The sequence below is a fragment of the Haliaeetus albicilla genome, chromosome 12, assembly GCF_947461875.1.
Source record: "Haliaeetus albicilla chromosome 12, bHalAlb1.1, whole genome shotgun sequence".
NCBI lineage: Eukaryota > Metazoa > Chordata > Aves > Accipitriformes > Accipitridae > Haliaeetus > Haliaeetus albicilla.
The window spans coordinates 13,616,278-13,633,566 of record NC_091494.1 but is presented as its reverse complement, the minus strand read 5'-3'; the positions used below and the strand labels follow the sequence as shown (position 1 = coordinate 13,633,566).

The following is a 17,289-nucleotide window of genomic DNA, read 5'->3' as shown; positions in this document are numbered from 1 at the left end:
AGGCAACCATTATTTAGGTAAATGCAAGACAATGGTGAACAAGGCAGCAACTAAATAGTGAGGAAAGGAACAATTAAAATAAGTACAAATAATGCTTTACATTTCCTCATAATTCCAGCTTCTTAACATGCCTGTGAAAAACATCTTCAGATAAAGAAGATCCCAGCACCCAAAGGGCCAGATCCCCAACAGGATTCAGGTGCGTACCTTACACTGAAGGCATGAGGTGTTGAATACTTCACTGCCTTTGAGATTCTTTACATAAATGTGTCAGGAAAAGGAACAAAAAAAGAGTATCAGGGGTTTTCTCTAGTCATGACTGCTGGGCTGTATTTCCAGAAAGCTGCCCTATAGCTCAAGGTAAGACCTGTAGCCTAACAAGTAGGTCATACTCCAGGCTATGTGCTGGAGTAAATACTTGAGAAGATAGACAGACCCAGGTGAAGGAGGAGGTGAAACCCACAGATCCTAACTCCTCCACATCACTGGAGCCCACAGTCCTTCCTGGCACCTACCTAATACCATGCACCACAAAAAAAGCTCTTCTCCCATATACTTGCAATAAACCCAATTTCCTCTCAAGTCAGGTCACAGAGAGAGTGAAGGTTGCACTAACAAACACCAGAGAGTGTACAGGTGAGCACTCACCTAAGCCTTGTCCACACACAAGCTGAAACTGTAGTCAAAAGTATAAATTAAATGTGGGGTTTGTTAGTACTGTGCTAAAATGGTTTCCCAAGTCAGATTACGCTCTGATAAACAATACCACTAACAGGCTTATAAATGTTGCTGCAGACCTCTACAGTATCTTCACTAGTCAGTAAACCTTTATATAAAAGAAAAAATTATCTGAGGATGACTATTATGAAGTTAAAGCTATTGCTAAATACACACTTGGACACCAGCCCATGTTTTGGTTGAATCAAAAAGTTCTGATAAACATATTTAACTTGTCTCAGAAGTTGTCACAGTGCCCTCTGTTACAAGTCTCTTTTTCCCTGACACCCTGCCTATATTAAACACTAATACTTTCAAGCATATTTATTTCCTTTTTTTGCTGCACTACATACATCACTAGATAAATGAAGCTAACCCCTAAACCTTCCCACTAATACAGCATTCAGTATATCTGCCTCTTACATGTGCGTGTATACACAAACATGAGATGAAATTTCCAAACCCAAATGCTCAGAAGTTAGGAAGCTGAAGAAATGAAGCTGCTTATGTAACTGATTTGCTCTGTTTATATACATGCTTTAGGAAACAATCCAACTGCACAACCACACTTCCCCCACTATTCACAGCACCAAATGAATGGTGCTCACATAATGAGCATCTATTCAATATTTTGTTTTCTCTTCTCTGTTCAGTGTGTGGCCTCATTCCTTATTTATTACACTCTATTAAGCACTGCCCTGAAGACAGAGTTATTAACTTCCCTATGGCCTTTTCTGCAGGGCTCTGCACTACAGTTCTTCACAAATGTTAATGCATCTACTCTCACAACACCCGAGATGACGTTCTATTATTATTTAAATTTTACTGTTGTGTACAGACAAACAGTTGGCTTGTGGCCCAAAATATTCACTAAATTTAGGTGTCCAAGATAAGACACAGATCCTTCACAGCACTCCATGTGTTGCAACCACAGCTCCCCCAACTTGTTGCAGCTCCAATTGATCAAACCTCAGAATCTCACATCAAGCACCAAGACCAGTAGAAACATGTAATCACAGACTTCCCATGAAAAGTAGGGACAAGCTGACTCGTGTCACATATTGTAGAAACTTCTGGCTGAAGCAGTGATACAATTTAAATCCTCCAAAGCTCCCCTCACTGGGAGGGTATTCTTTGTCTTTCTGAAGTTCCCAATGGAAGTCCAGAACTCCTGGGTCCACATTCCACATCCTGAAATATCAGCTGCTCCGATGGGCATGCTCTCTCAAGTCAGTCTTTGCCAGCCCCTCAGTCCTCTCCCACTCCCAACTTGTACCAATAGCAATCTCCAAACAGAGCCAACCCAAGACCTCACTCCACAAACTTTTCCTTAGTACTAGCCGCTTCCCACCAATGCGTTTCTCTTACCCTCACTGACCTCTAGACACATGAGACCACTCACACCTCCACCTCACCAACTTCCCCTCCCAAACATCCTCTCCAGGTAATTAGACTGTTGTTTTCACTTAGTTCAGCTTTCGATGCCAGCTGTTTTCTCCAGGCAGTGTTAGATCACACTGTAGCTCCTCATTAATTCAGAACAGGAAAAAAAGGCAAGTCCACAGCTGCCTAGGACTGCTTAGAGGGAAAGTCCAGCTCAGTGTTCACAAGCAACATGCTCAGCACAAACAGCATCTTCTGTGTCTCTATCTAGTCAAGCTGAGTAAGTCTGTGCTGAACATGTGCAAAAAAAAAAAGTTTGAGAGTTTTCCTCAGAACTTACATGACAACCAAATTTGCAAATATATTCATAGCAACAGCAAAAGCTACTTCCAGACACGAAGACCACTTCCCCCAAAAAATCCCATGTCTCTGTTCCCTAAGTAGCCATTCCCATGCTATTATAGTGAAAAACAAAAATACAGAAAAAACAGCTTCATCTTAGATTTGTTCTAGGGAACAGGATAAACAGTCCTGCAGAAGCATACTGTATAAAAAAAAATTAAAAACAAAGAGATGGATACTGACATGACAAATTTCTATGCAAAAGGTTAGCATGTCAGAAACTTAGCAACTACAGTACTGCAATACAAATATTTGGTAAATTTAACAGCCGATTGCCACCAGCCCCCTTAGAATAAGATCATCATTTGCACAAAACAATAGAGCAGAAGAAAAGTCTACCACTGGTATTTTTTGCAAGAGCCATGATTAAAAGCACCAACATTCTTCATCTCTAATATGCAACAATACTTTAGCAGCTAATTCTCTTTCTTGGGGTAGGTGACGGAAAGACTTTTTACATCTTCTCAGAAAATCATGGGTTTTTTTTCCTGTTGATACAACTGTAGGCGCTGCTATTCCTTTAGAAACAGTCCTGCTAGGAGGACTATAGCCAGGCCCCACTAACAATTCAAACCTTTTCACCTTACCTAGCACAAATGTTTTGATGATTTTAAATCAAAATAACACCTGAGAGAAGTTACCTTCACACTGTTGTTTCCAGAGATGGTCAGAGCTAACCTACCAGTTAGTAGCTGCTAAAAAGTAAAGACAAACTCTTCCCAGATAGTCCCAAATCCCCACTACTCTTGTCTACTTACCTCCAGCCAGCTTAACACAGAAAGCCAGTTCAAATCATCACAGCTAACTGCATTAGTTAGATAACTATCTACCTTAAAAAAAAAAAAAAAAAAAATTTTCTGCCAAGTTATCAATCGGATGAGCACCACAGACTGCACAACAGATATGGCATTAACTGCGTCCTATTCTACATTTCCAAAATTTCGGAACTAGTGTCAGCCACTTGATGTTTAAAGCATGATTTATTGTTCTCTTTTTGCAAACTTGTGGACTGATTAAACTTCTTTATATTCCATTGCAGTTTCCTTTTTAATAGCTTCATCTTTATGTCATCAGTGGACTTTCGTATCTAGTACACACCAAAAATCCCACAGGCTACTTCTAATGAAAGGCATTAAAGAAAATGTCAACATTATAAACGTTCATCCAAACACAAAGCACAGATTTTGAATGTGCTTCATTCTCTCAGTAGGATCTACTTCCAGTATCGCCTCTGGTGCATAAAGTGTGATATGCCTTTGACTTGGCTCTTGAAGTAAAAAAAATACTGTTTCTAAACTGAAATGTAATAAAATTCTTTATGAGAAATGTTTATTATATTGTTAAAATTTACCATTTTCAATAAAATCTCTGACCATAAAAGAGCCTAATACATACCATGTATGTCATAACGATACCTATTAGCAGGTTAGATATGTCACCTTTTCTGCAGAGAAATAGTTGCCTGTGGTTATTTTATGATAGATAGTATAGGGTGGGTTTTTTTAGTGTGCACAATTTTTTATTATTATTGTTTATTTATCTTAAATAAAGTCATGCAAAACCAGTAATTATACTGGGGGGAAGGGGAGGAATAAAGCACTGTGTGGATTTCAGGGATTCACCATCTGAAAGCTTTTATTCTTCCACAGTGAAGGAAAGTTATGACCTTTGACATGTGGCCATGGTGCCAAAGAAACTGCTCATAAATGTGTGTCAGTAAAGAAGCAGAAATCAATAAATTCATTTAATCCAGTGAACTATTATGTAGTGAGACACAATATATTTTAAAGAGCCAACTGCTCTACTCTTTCTCTCAAAAGACACAAATTTTATGTAATGGATTTTTGGATATTCAATTTTTGGAAGGTTCTACAATCTGAACATTATCTTTGACCCATTAATAAATATTTCAATCAGTTATGCCACAATTTATTAGTACATTTATTCCTGTTTGAAAGATTGCTGATACAGTTGGATTCAGGTAGCACAATAGGAACACTAGCAGGTGGGCAGATATCCTATTAACAACCTCTACCATTATTAGAGACAGCTATCCACAGGAATCAAACACAGGCAGGTGTTAAAAGTGCGTATTTTTTTCCACACCGGGTGCTCAAGAGCAGAACAAATGAGATATTGTTCATCATTCCAAACATAGTGATTTTAAAGGACCAAACAAAGCACTGCTTTACAACATATATTATGAATGCGTTCAACAAAGCATTTGGTCATCTACCATATATTTTATGAGAATCAGCAATAAGCAACATCGGGTAAAGATGATGACCATTAAAAACAAGTACTAAATGCCACGTGCTGGGAATGTCACAAAACTCCCATCAATGCTACCAAGAATTCCATAGTTAATTTCTTGTACACTGTAGCAATGCTTACCTCTTCTAATGTTTAGTATATCCAAGAATTCCAAACAGTAGAAAACATAATTATTGCTAGAAATAAAGTACGCACCCTTACAAGGGGGGGGGGGGGGGGGGGGGGGGAGAAAATAATATTTACTACTGCTAACTGGAATAAACAAAAAAATTCTACTAATGAGAAACAAAAACAAAACAAAAAAATCCCCATACCCAATTTTGTCTCCACTTCTTAAATAAATGAAACACTAATTTTAAGAGCATAGGCCAATGCATCAGAATACAAACTCACATGTACCTGTTCCATGAGCCACTGTGCACAGAGCACTGTGGATTTGTATTATGATCATTTTTACAATAGATTGATCGTGTGATAAAATTGAGCTGCCTTCCTGGCACAGACTGGCTGAACTAATAAAAGCAGTATCCACTTTCAGCCTCTATTGAAGATCAATGATAAATCTGCTTGCAAACTGTGGGCCACAGGGCTGTTTGCATAAATAAGCATTAAAAGCAAGATGAAAAAAGAGCTGGTCATATGCTCACTTATGCTTTTGGGGAGGGGGTGGGGGAAGGAAGTTTTACCCTTGTAATTGGGGACATGCTACGTACAAAGTTTCTCTCTCCTCAGGCAAAATGACAGAGTCATGCCAGAACTCCCAGAGAATATTTCCAGTTAACATCAATTTGCCGGATGTCACAGACAAGTTTAATGAACAAAATGATAAATGTCTGTCAATGGCTTCATAAAGTCAACGAATTCTCATTACAAAGAATATACATAATGCACAGCCCTGCCTGAGGGACATGTTACAGTTATTAGAGGTTTACTAGACATCTTGATGTGGACAGTGAAATAGTAATTTAACAGTTTGCACTAGTTAATTTGCTGATAAGTTACCTAAACAATTATTAATAATGTTGAAGATTGTACAAGCAGGAGTAAGCAAAAAAATTATTTAAAACTCTTCTGTGTGTTCAAAGACCTCAAGATTAATTTTAAAGTTTCTTCGAAAAGGTAATGTCTTATTTGATAACTTCCTATTGTAACAAGTTGTAAACCAAAAAAACAATACTGTGTAACACAGAGAGCTGGTTTTATGGTACATTGTAATGGCCATCAAAACAGCTTTTTCTTAATCATAATTATTATTTGATTTAGAAGTGATAGCCAGACCACTTAAGATATTACACTTCTGTCAAATCATTTTTACCTCATCTAAATTTGGGGTCAAAACAGACCTCAAAGTATCTTATGACACTTCCCTTCTCCTCCACAGCTGTGAAAATAAGCTCCACTGGAAAACAGTACCTCCTTCCAGTCATAGGACAGGAATAAGAAAGGGGAGGTCACCAGAAGCAGTTTTGCGAATCCAGAACAATGATATAGCATACATGTGACAATTTATAAAGAGAAAAAGGAAAAAAAAAAAAAAAAACAAACAACTACATGCAGCAAAAGTAGCCTGCACCTGACATGAGAAAAAGAAAAGACTGGGAACATGGGAGAGGACACAAATGATGAGAAAATTTGTAATATTAGAACAGATCAGCAAATAAATGAGAAGTTTTTCTATTTGATAATTTTTCCTCTCCATTTTAAGGTGTACAGGAAGTGAGTGTCTCTCAGTAAGCTTAAAAGAACTGACAATCCCACAGTGTAAACAGACTGATGACTTTTATGATTTTAGTGGGAGAAGAGAAGGCTGACCATTGCTACTTCACACGAGAAACTCGTGCTGCAAAAGTTGAGGAGATATAGAAGAGTAAGTTATTTTTTCTAATCCTATTTTACCTTGTTTTGTCTTTAATCTGAAATGGCTCAAAGGAGAGAAAAGAAAATAATCAAAACTCAAAACCCTCTTGACTAGAAGATTCAGAAAGATCTTAGGTGTAATGCAAGATTTTTAAAGTAAGCCATGTGTATCTATCGGAGTGTCCAAAGATGAGGTAGTACACATGTGGTAAAAATTACACTGATAGAATAAAAATCTAACATTTTTTCTACTTTTATAATTCTATCAGTTTGCCAGTGGTCCCATTAAGACATGAAGGTTTTGCACAAGAAATTCCAATCTACTGAAATGAGAACAACGTAAGCAATCAATGTGAACAGGATTATTATCTGAAGATGCTAAAAATCAAATCTGAAGATACAGAGTCGCTTCTGTTCACAGAATCCCCCCCAGTTTCCAACATTCATGCATCACTATACACAAGATATACATCACAAGCTGTAAAGACTTAGTTTAACTGCCCCCTAGCTATGTATTAAAAGAACACCAGATGACATGTTTAATGCTTGTAGTAACTTTTACGTATCCCTTACCCCGGTCAATCAGGTGACTATTTCTTTCAAAACTCTCTCTCATACACAAATCATTTCAAAATGGAACTACCTCACCGCAGAGCTGAATAGCAAATTTCCATTACACATACTTCTAAGACAAGGTAAATTGTTGCTATTATTAAATTTGAAATCATAATTTTAGTGTGTTCTGAGGCTAGAGGACTAGGATGAGGTAAGTTTTGCTGCTTTGTCATAAATGTACCACTCAGTGTAGCTTGTAGCTAGAGACAAACTCTTTTCTCCTTTCTAAAATACTGTATTTGCCCCACCTAAAGCTGTGATTCAGAAAACTCTGCCAATTTTGGACAGAACTGTAAACTTGCACAGAATGGACAGGTTTGTAGAAGGAGCTGGGACAGAGTGCATCACATGTTCTGTGAGCCTTGCAAACCTGCACTCCCATGACTGCAGGAAACTACTTAATGAGGTTTCTACCTGTTTTCTGGTTTTATAACAAAAGTTCTTGCCTGTTCCCAATTTTGCTAGAACTTTGCAATCAGTGCATTTCCATTTATTTCATATTCCAGAAGCCATTCCTCTCCTCAAAACTTTGCCTATGTGCAGAAACAACTTCATAAGATCAGTTTCAAATAACTTACAGGAATAACTGCATATTCTTACTACTTTAGTCAGAGGAGGAAATCAGTTTATACAGATATAAACCCAAGAACCTCAATTACATTAGATTAAATAACTGCACTCCCTGCTGACTTTCTCCCTCCCCAGTAGCTAAGTCCCCAGTAACCCTCCCAGAGATGGTGAAGTAGCATCTCAGTACATCGTAACTTTTGCCTCAAATAACAATTAAATTCTGATAAGAGCTTTGGATATAAAGCTTGTTGTCAGCATTCCTACATCTTTTATAACATGTTCATTTTCAGTATTTCATTTCTCATGCTGCATTCTACTGGTCTGACATCTGGTAAACGAGAAGGTACTCACTGAATACTATCACAATTGCTGCAATGAAGTGTTCAGGCTAGAAGCAAATGTAACCACCTCAAGCTTAACTACTGAAAAATTTACAGAGTTTTCCCATCAGCTAAACTCGGGCAATACCCGGACCACAGTGGGAGTTTTAAAAGCTGTTTAGTGTAACAGTGGTGCAGAAAGACTGGGTAACCCTTAAATCTTTACCCCATAAAACACAAAGATTGCACATTCTGACATTTTTGGGTTGTGCTAATAAGAACCTAAGTGAACTGCATGAGCATACAGCACACCTATGTGCATCTGGGGGGAATGATACCTAGATCCTATTCCCGTAAACTGCAGATGCACTGATGTGTCAGAAACCTCCTACCAGAAGCCCAACAGGGATGGGCAATTGAGAAACAAGCACTTTGGAACAGGGCCGTGAGATAACTGTGTTATCCAGATGCTACTTAGTTTATCTTGCCTTTGCAAGCGTTCATGTTGTTAAAAACAAAAAAACTTCCACTCATCTGAGCAGATCAAATTTTATTTCATTGGAAAAAAACCCCAAACAAACCCTAACCAGAATTACTGTTGAGAGTTATGAAGCGAAGTAAAAGCAGTAAAGAAAAATCTGTCTAGTACTGCTTATTTACATTTTCCTCTAATATATTAGGAAGGCCATCTTCCCCCAAAACTTTTACATATAGAAAAAACAACACACAAGAAGAGGTTACAATAATAAAGTAAGTTACAGACAAACCCTCCACACTCCGCTGGTTTCACAACCATCTCCTTCTTATGTCTGCTGTTTATCTCCATCTATTAAAAAAGTAACAATTTCATCCATACAAACAAAAAAATGTTTCCACTATAGATGTGGGTCTTGTAAGGCTGCCAGATGGATTTCTAAATCCCAACACGGATCACCTAGAATGATTTTTTTTTTCCACCTCTAACTCAATTGTTGAGACAATCAACTTTTAAACGTAGACACTGCTTAAAATGCTGCTACTTAAAAGCTACATAGTGGTTGACCCTAGTAACTAATGTTGACCATACAACCCACACTTACTCAACAAAATGTGGAGACTTGACATTGTTGATTACTTTTTCACTTAGGTGGTGATTACTAGTTATAAAGACTGGAAGTAACCAATCCCAATTTAACAGCTGGGCCTACTGATGAAACAGAAAAAACAATGCAAAACTAAATAAAAGATTATGTCCACAATTTTGGAGATAAGATGTGGAAAAATACAAAATCCTGAGGAAAACACACCAAAACGAAGCACAAATTTGTCCAACAATGGAAATGACCATATTTCTGTAGGAAAATGCTTAGTAACTTTTAAATTCTTCCCCCAAGATTCTCTTTTGTCATTGTCTTAAATTGTTCTGCACACCATCAATAGCCACAGCTGTTAAATTGTGAAGATGTGACAACAAGTCTCCAGGCAAACAACTGCTCAGAGTGAGATCCTTTTCTTTAGGATAATCAGAGCTGGCTGACAAAAGGGGGCCTTACTGAATGCCCTTTCAACAATTTCTACACCAAGAAATGCAGAGAGAGAGGGAGGGGGAAGAAAGGGAGCAGTGGGGGGGAGCACCACACTGCAAGAACAGAACAGCATCCTTTGCTGCCGTGCATTGCTTTGCAAGTAGACAAGAAATCTCAATTATTTAGTGCACATATCACACGTATAACTTGCACCAGGGAAGAACCGAGTGCCTCTAGTCACAGCTCTGAACAACTTCTAGCACGGTACCACGTTTTCCTTCAACATTTCTCACGTAGGTGAAGGTTTTATTAGCTACAGAGTACACTGCCAATAAGACTGAGTATTCCTTTAAAAAAGAAGCTGGTAAAAACTTTATACATTATAAAGTTATGGTGATAAAAACTAGTAAAAACCGTAACAGCTTTGGGCTTACTAGCTAGGAAGAAAAGCAAGGGCACGAAACGCCTCAGTTTGGCACTATGCTTGACACAAATTTGAAACCGAAGTGTTGAGGAAACCCGTAAAAAGCTCACTTCTCTAGTAACATGGTAGTGGAAACAAACACTGCTCATGTGCACTAAGTAAAGTTTTATACATATTTTGTCCTGGCAACAATGTAAAAGCCCATCCCTTAGTCTGTAGAAGAGCTCTTCCAAGTGCAGACCAGTCATCGCTGAAAGAATAGGGAATGCCCTAGTGCCAAAAAAACCCACCAAAAACTAGCAGTTATGTCTTAAATTAACGTTGACAATTTCTTTTGTAAAAGTGTTGTAGAAGTTCAGGTCAAAAGATGTCTGGGGGAGTTCTGGAGGAGTTCTACAGGAAAATCCTACAAGAAAAAGAGTTAAGAAGGAAAATATTTCCCAGTTTTCTTATTTCTTCAGTGTATCTCAACTAAAGAACAAAAATCTTACTGCTCTTATTCACTGTTATCAACTGACATTGCCGACTGAGACGTTAAACATCCTCCTCCTGCCTTATATACTGGAATTTAAATGCACTAAGGATCAGTCATGTGCACTCTCAGCTTAGAAACTGATTCTCCTCTCAGGACATCCAAATCAACTAATCAAAGCAATAACAACAAAGCAGCACTTGTAAAAACCTAAAGCAAGAGCTTCCTCAAACTGTCTGTTACCACACCAGTTCTACAGCATTAAGACTTAGCTATCTCTTTTAATGCAAGACCATTGTCTACAACTGCCATTTGCCATTTCGCCTCCACTTCAGTCAAAAACCACTTCTGCCCCCTAACCCCACCCTTCCATCTCAAAGTTTTCCCTCTCTCCATTACTATTTAAAATAATTAAAACTACCTTTGAGCTCTATATGCATTTGGACCTGAAATGATAGATTCCATACAAAATGAAAATTATATTGTTAGACCACAGCTATTAATCCCTTCATTTAAGGCAAGATATTAAAATTAATTTTAAAAAAATTGGTAGCAGAAAGGCAAAATTTTTGCCTACGCACATGTTCCATAAAGGCCACAGTTTGATGAATGTTTACTTTTGCAACAGTCTAAGTTTCAGTAGCCTTCCTCTGTCCCCACTAAGCATTCCCACCTCCACATCATTCCTCTCAGTTACGCCAGTGCAATCACTGTGAGTGGCTCTGTGACAAACCGCATCAGGGAACTCATCTGGGTTAAACACCATCTTTTGTTTTAATTCTATTATTTTAACCCAGATCAGTTCCCTGTTCAGTTAGCCACATATGCAGCTGTGGAATGCAAGGAAGGGCACAATGCAAAAGTGGGAACAAACAGCTGGAACAGTTAAGAAAACATGATTGTCACAGTACAGAGTAAGGCTCAAGTGGATGCACTATTAAGTGCAAATATTTAAAAGCAGAGCAAAAGATGTTAAGATATCAAAACATAAATATTGCCAATTATTGGCACAACAGTGGGACCAGAAGTCACATCACTGCCACAGCAGGTAAGCAGAATTGCAAACTCTCCACAAAGTATAGCCTGCTACATGTAAAAGGCACAGAGCTTCACAAACTGCAGTGCAGCATGCACACGCAGTTTCCCTCCAGAGGCGTGTTCCCAGAAGCCTTCTGCGTGCATAACCTTTCCCTCTTGTGAAATGTAGAAACCTGTACACGAAGAATTGGGGTTACATTTCCTGTAACTCACAAACATTAAAATCAATTCAGCCAAGTTACAAGAGGAGAAAGGGTTATCTAGGAATGCTCCTACCCATCTGTATATATCCCATCCAACCATCTTAGGACTTCAATTTCCACTTTTTGTGAAAAGGAAATAAACAATGAGCATCCTGTCCAATCACTGCCCAAAGCCCATGTTACTAGGTTCAGAACATGATCCACCTTCTCCATTTTTTCCTAATGCTACCTTATTGGAAGTCTAGCTTCATTTTTAAGACAGAATCTTAGCTAACTGCAGTTAAATAGTCATAATTTAAAAATGCAGGAATACAAAAATCTCAGCTGGTTTATTTTTGGCTGATTCAAAGTTGTACCAAAAGTGCATAGACTTTCTCCACAGTCTATATTTCTTTTACATTCCATTAAAAAAATACCTCTCTTAGTAGCAGTGGCAGCAGTAAGTTGAATTTTGAGTAAGTCATACTCTTCACTATCAGCATTTTACCCCCACATGTTGCCTCACAAAGAACCACATTGGAACCTCCTCCTCCTCTCCCCCCACGTCAATTAGCCTACTTTTGAAGCAACTACAAGCATGTACCGAAATTAGTATTTTTACTTAAGCAATACCTCAGCCCCACAGTTTCCTTTAAAAAAGTAGGGGGATCTCACCGAAAAAAAGCCCTAAATTAGTAAAATTCTTTTGTGCATGGATGAGCAACAGGAAAGCAAAGCCTTGGGGCCTCTGGGGAGGAACCCTGTCCCCGCAGACCTACTCTGATGTGCTCGGGAGATAAGGCTCCATAGTGACACTTAAGGAAAGGCCTGCTCACATTTGAATTTCTGCATTCCTCAAGAACAATTCATGGCAATCACTAACTTTGCAGAGGAGCTACATGAAAGCTTTGGCCAATGAATGAGGGTCATCTGCTCTTTATCACAAGGGTAAACCTCATCCTGGCCAGTTTCTAACCTTTTAACCCTGTGAATTCTTAATTTGCACATGAATAATGGAATTCTTGCCACGAGTGCAACCTTCAGCTTCCAGTTCCTAACTTTAGAAACCAAGATCTGATCTCCTTGTGTGTTCAAATCTTAAACTCTTGGACAGATTAAAGTTTTTGATTTCCAAATGCAACACTAAACATTACAATTCTGAAGCAAAAGACAAGCTTACTGGCAAAAGCTCTGAACAGGCAAAGTAAAAGAACATCCTCGCACCCTGCTGCTACCACTGACTGAAGAGAGCATTTGCTTTTTCCTCCAAAGAAAGAATGCCCATTTAATGCCTATTCTCTACCTGTTTAATATGTATAGTTCCTCCTGTACCCTGACCACAAGGTAATTTGCCTTCGCAGCAACGGAAAACTGCCTCTAAAAAAAATTATAAGCCTACAAAATCCCCCACAAAACTTTTAATTTCTTTCACTTAAAATATCTGCAAAGTTCAATCAAGTCACGATAGCAGGCAGAAACACTGTAAAAATGAGATATAAGACTAATTTTGCACGTGTTTTATGGGCTTCAAAATATAACGATACAAATTACCACCTTACCTCACAGCTTTACAGTAAAGATGACATTCTGAAACCAGTCAGATTGGAATATGACTAAAAAGGAGAGACTGCTACACAGGAAAACTTCATGTTTGGCCACTAGTTAACCACTTAATCGCTAAGTCAACACCTACTGTGATCATTATGGATCCACTATCTCTTCCAGTTTTCCCCCAAAGCCACAGGAAACCTTTCAAGTATTCGAAGAAGAAGAAACCTTTTGTCACAGTCTTACAGGGGAAGGGGAGAAAAAAATAAGAAAGTAAAAAAAAAAGGGGGGCTGGAAAACAAGAGTCTCACTCCACAGCATGCAACCTATTTTCCTTGGTGAAAATCTTTCATTATCAAAAAAAGAAAACAAAATTAAATCATCTTTCTGGTGAAATAATGTGTATGTGAGACACAAACATATATAAAAGTTCAGTACTGTCTGAATAAAACCAGATACTACAAGTGTATTACTATGCTGTACTACTATAGTGCTCTGTACTATTCCAGAAGTTCTCCGATACTGAGCACAGACCTCATCCTGCAACGTCTCAGGTTTAAAATGGCCCTCAGTTTTCCACAGTCCTACACACAAAATCCATCAGTTTTGCTTAACATTTATTAACAACAACAAAATTTCTATCCTCTTAAGAAAGGTTTTCTTCAGTCTGTCTATTAACGGTGCTGACACTCTGAGACCTAATGATATGAATTTAAAGGTTAATACTTCATTTTTCACCATTTTATCAAAAGTATCCAAGAACTGCTTAGTCTATTAACCCTGTATGTGAGTAAGATGCCATGACACAAAGTAATAAGTAGCCAAGTTTTTGAAATGGAGAGTTCACAGATCAGCCCCTTACAGCACGTGAAAAACCTGTCACTTAACATGGAGCCACCTGCTTCCAGGCTGGTTTTCAACTGCCCAATGCTCTAGCTCACTGAACAAGGTATTTCACACCTTCCTGGGCTATCTTATGGACAGTTTTTATAATCAGTTCAGAAGTGCACAGGAAAAACTAACAAATGTTAACATTCAGACATTTTTTTAATGTAAGCTAACGTACCAACTGTATTAACTAGTTTCAGACTGAATTTGGTAAAACTTGCAATTTACAACCAATATCAAGTTTCCATAGAGGTATCAGCACTACAGTTTTGTGCAACTTGCTACTAAGAACAGGGTTGAAGAGGTCAAGGGAAGCCTTTTCCTAATAGATTAAGTTTATCAGTTAAGTCCTATTACAGAGGGAACATGAGAAGACTATGTAAACTGTGTACTCTCTGTGTTGCACTCTCTGTGTTGCACTTTCTTTGAAATGACTCCATGCACTTTCAGAAAGCAAAAAAAGATAATGTTGTAGAAGCAGCCTACTGGCAAAGCTCTGCACTGGCATGGAAAAAGGCATGGCATTCAGTTCCTAACACACATCTCTTGCTCAACATGTTTAAAGATGCTAGGAAAACAGAGGGCAACGCACACTCAGGGTCAGACTGTTAAAGCCATAAAGGCACTTAAACACAACTATATCCTTCACCATTCATCCAGTAGTAGGGAGTCACCCTAGAAACATGACTCTCGCTTCCTAGTAGAACCACGTAACAGGCCCTTACGGTCAGTTCCAGAGGACCCTGAAGCGGTTCCAAAAGGGACAGCACCTGCATCTGCTCAGCTGAACACACATCTCAGAAAAGCGAGGGCGTGGTAATATGACCCTCACGGTTGCCCAGAAAACCTTTCCCCTCTTTCCCCTTTCCAAAGACAACCGCCTTTATTATCATTCTGCCCTGCCCCAAGACGGCACAACACAACATCAAGCTACTGAACAAGGAATAATAACTTTTTTTATCAGATTTGTAGCTAACCCTTGTAAGGTTGCCTGAACAGGACTTGAGAACAAGACCCAGGACTTCTGTAGCAGGTTACCAGCATGGCTCTGCATCACCACTTGCTCTGGAGACCAGTGACCCGCATTGAGCCACCCACACAAGGCACCACTGCCCAAGAGGTTTCACAGGTGGCTGCGCCACTCTTGCCACATCAGGGACTCAAAGAGTTTTGCTCATGATCTTTTAACATTTCAAAGGAAACAAAGGTTCTGTAGAATTGACTTGCTCTTTGCTTTTGTAATTTGTCTTTTCGGGTACATAATCAAAACAGTACGTTGTTGTGTGCTGTTCAGGGAATTGCTGTCACAGACTCAGGAGCAGGTTAATAAACAAGAGCTGGAACTTACTTGCTAGTGTGAGGTGGCTTTTTTGACTGAGAATGGCCCCATGTTTGTTCAGAGCTAAGCACTGGTAAAATCCTTCATCGGAAAGCTCTCCTTTCTTTCCTTCCACCTCACTGATATATAACGAGCCATTGGATAAAGTGTAGATCCGTTCATTTTCAGATACTTTGCCTCCGTTTTTCAGCCACGTAATAGTTATAGGAGCTTCACCACGGGCCTGGCAGTCTAAAACTACCGGATCCTTCCTTGACACAGTAATGTCCCGAGGCTCTTTCACAAAAAACAGTTCGCTAAAGCACCACACTCCTAAGGGAGAGAAAAAAAGATTTCACCTGTGAGTACAGACGTGCAAGTTACCAAGCGCACTCGTGAGCTGCAAGTCATCTCGCTGAACCCGCAGCACAAGGTAAAACTACAGTTACTACAGGCTGCGAGGTCCCCGAGCCCTCCAAACTCAGAAAACCCCGGGGAAAACCGTGGTTGCTGACTCCAAGCGCAGTACAGAAAGCCAGGCGCTTGCGTCCTAGTTTGCAAAGGGCTTGTGTCAAGGAGCTAGAGAACCAGAGCCTCCAACACCCGCCCAGCCGTAACCAGGGCTCAGCGCGGGAGGCGCTGGCTGTCGCGGTGAGCCCCGGCGAGCCCCGCGGGGCCGTCCGGCGGGCACGGGGAGCCGCTCCGCCGCCGCCGCCGCCGCCGCCGCCAACCCCGTCACCGGCGGGGGCTGCCACACAGGTGCGACCGTTACCGCTGCCGGGGCAGCGCCGCCCAGGGAGCCGAGGCGCCCGAGCCGCTCGCTAATTTTACAAGCCTGCCAAAGGAGCCGGAGCAGGGCGAGTCGTAAAAGGCTAATTTTACAAGAAATCGTTAGCGAAACCCCCTCCCCGCTACCCGGCCCCTCGGAGCACCCACACACAGCAACCCCCCCCCCCCCACACACACACACCGGCTCGCGAGGGGGCGAGCGCGCGGCGAATTAACGGTCGCTCACCGCCCAGCGGGGTGGTGGGGGAAGTCACCCGCCGCGCGCGCCCCGGAGCGAGGCCCCCGCGGCCCGCTCGCGCCCCCTGCCGGCGGGGCGGGGCCGGGCAGGGCCGAGCCGGGACCCCCCCCACCGGGCCCCGCCCGCCCCGTCTCGCGGCGCGAACAAAGCGCGGGGCCGGTTCCCGCTCCCGCCGGTCCCCGCCGATGCCGGGTAAATAGAACCACGTGCGGCGGAGCGGAGCCGGGGCGCGGGCGGACAATGGGCCCGCGGGGCGGGCGGACGGACTCACCTGGCAGCGGGAGGAGCAGCGGGAGCAGCAGCGCCCGCAGCAGCGCCCGGCGGCGGAGCGGCGCCATTTAGCGGGAGGCGGCTGGCATGCCCCGCCGGCCGCCGCGAGAGAGACCGGTCAGCGGGCGAGGGGAGGAGACAGGGGACGGACGGAGCGGCCCCGGAGCGCCCGTCCCGGCCCTACTCTCCGCATCTCGTCTCCATTGGCCTTTGGGGAGGAGAGGGGCGAGGGGCAGGGCCGGGCGGGGGAGGAGGAGGAGGAGGAGGAGGGAGGGACGCCGCTGGACGGGGCGGGCCGCGGCGGACAATACCGCCGGGCGGGGGGGCGGCGGCGGGACCCGCCGGCCCCGCGCACGAGGGGCTGCGGGGTCCGGCGCCATCTGGGCCGAGCGCGGCCGGGCCCGACCCCACCCGACCCGACCCCCTCCCCCCCGGCCCGGGCGAGCGCCGGCGCTGCCCCGTAGACGCGTCCTCTCCCG

General features: G+C 41.7%; 1 protein-coding gene across 1 annotated transcript in view; it reads right to left on the bottom strand.

Moving 5' to 3' along the window:
* Window positions 1-17,004, bottom strand: part of PRTG (protogenin) — a 91,755-nt gene extending 74,751 nt beyond the window's left edge. Inside the window, 2 exon segments of the mRNA XM_069798207.1 lie at window positions 15,544-15,846; window positions 16,812-17,004. Coding sequence (XP_069654308.1) covers window positions 15,544-15,846; window positions 16,812-16,899 — 391 coding nt within the window. The 5' untranslated portion in view covers window positions 16,900-17,004.
* Window positions 17,005-17,289: the final 285 nt, after the last annotated feature.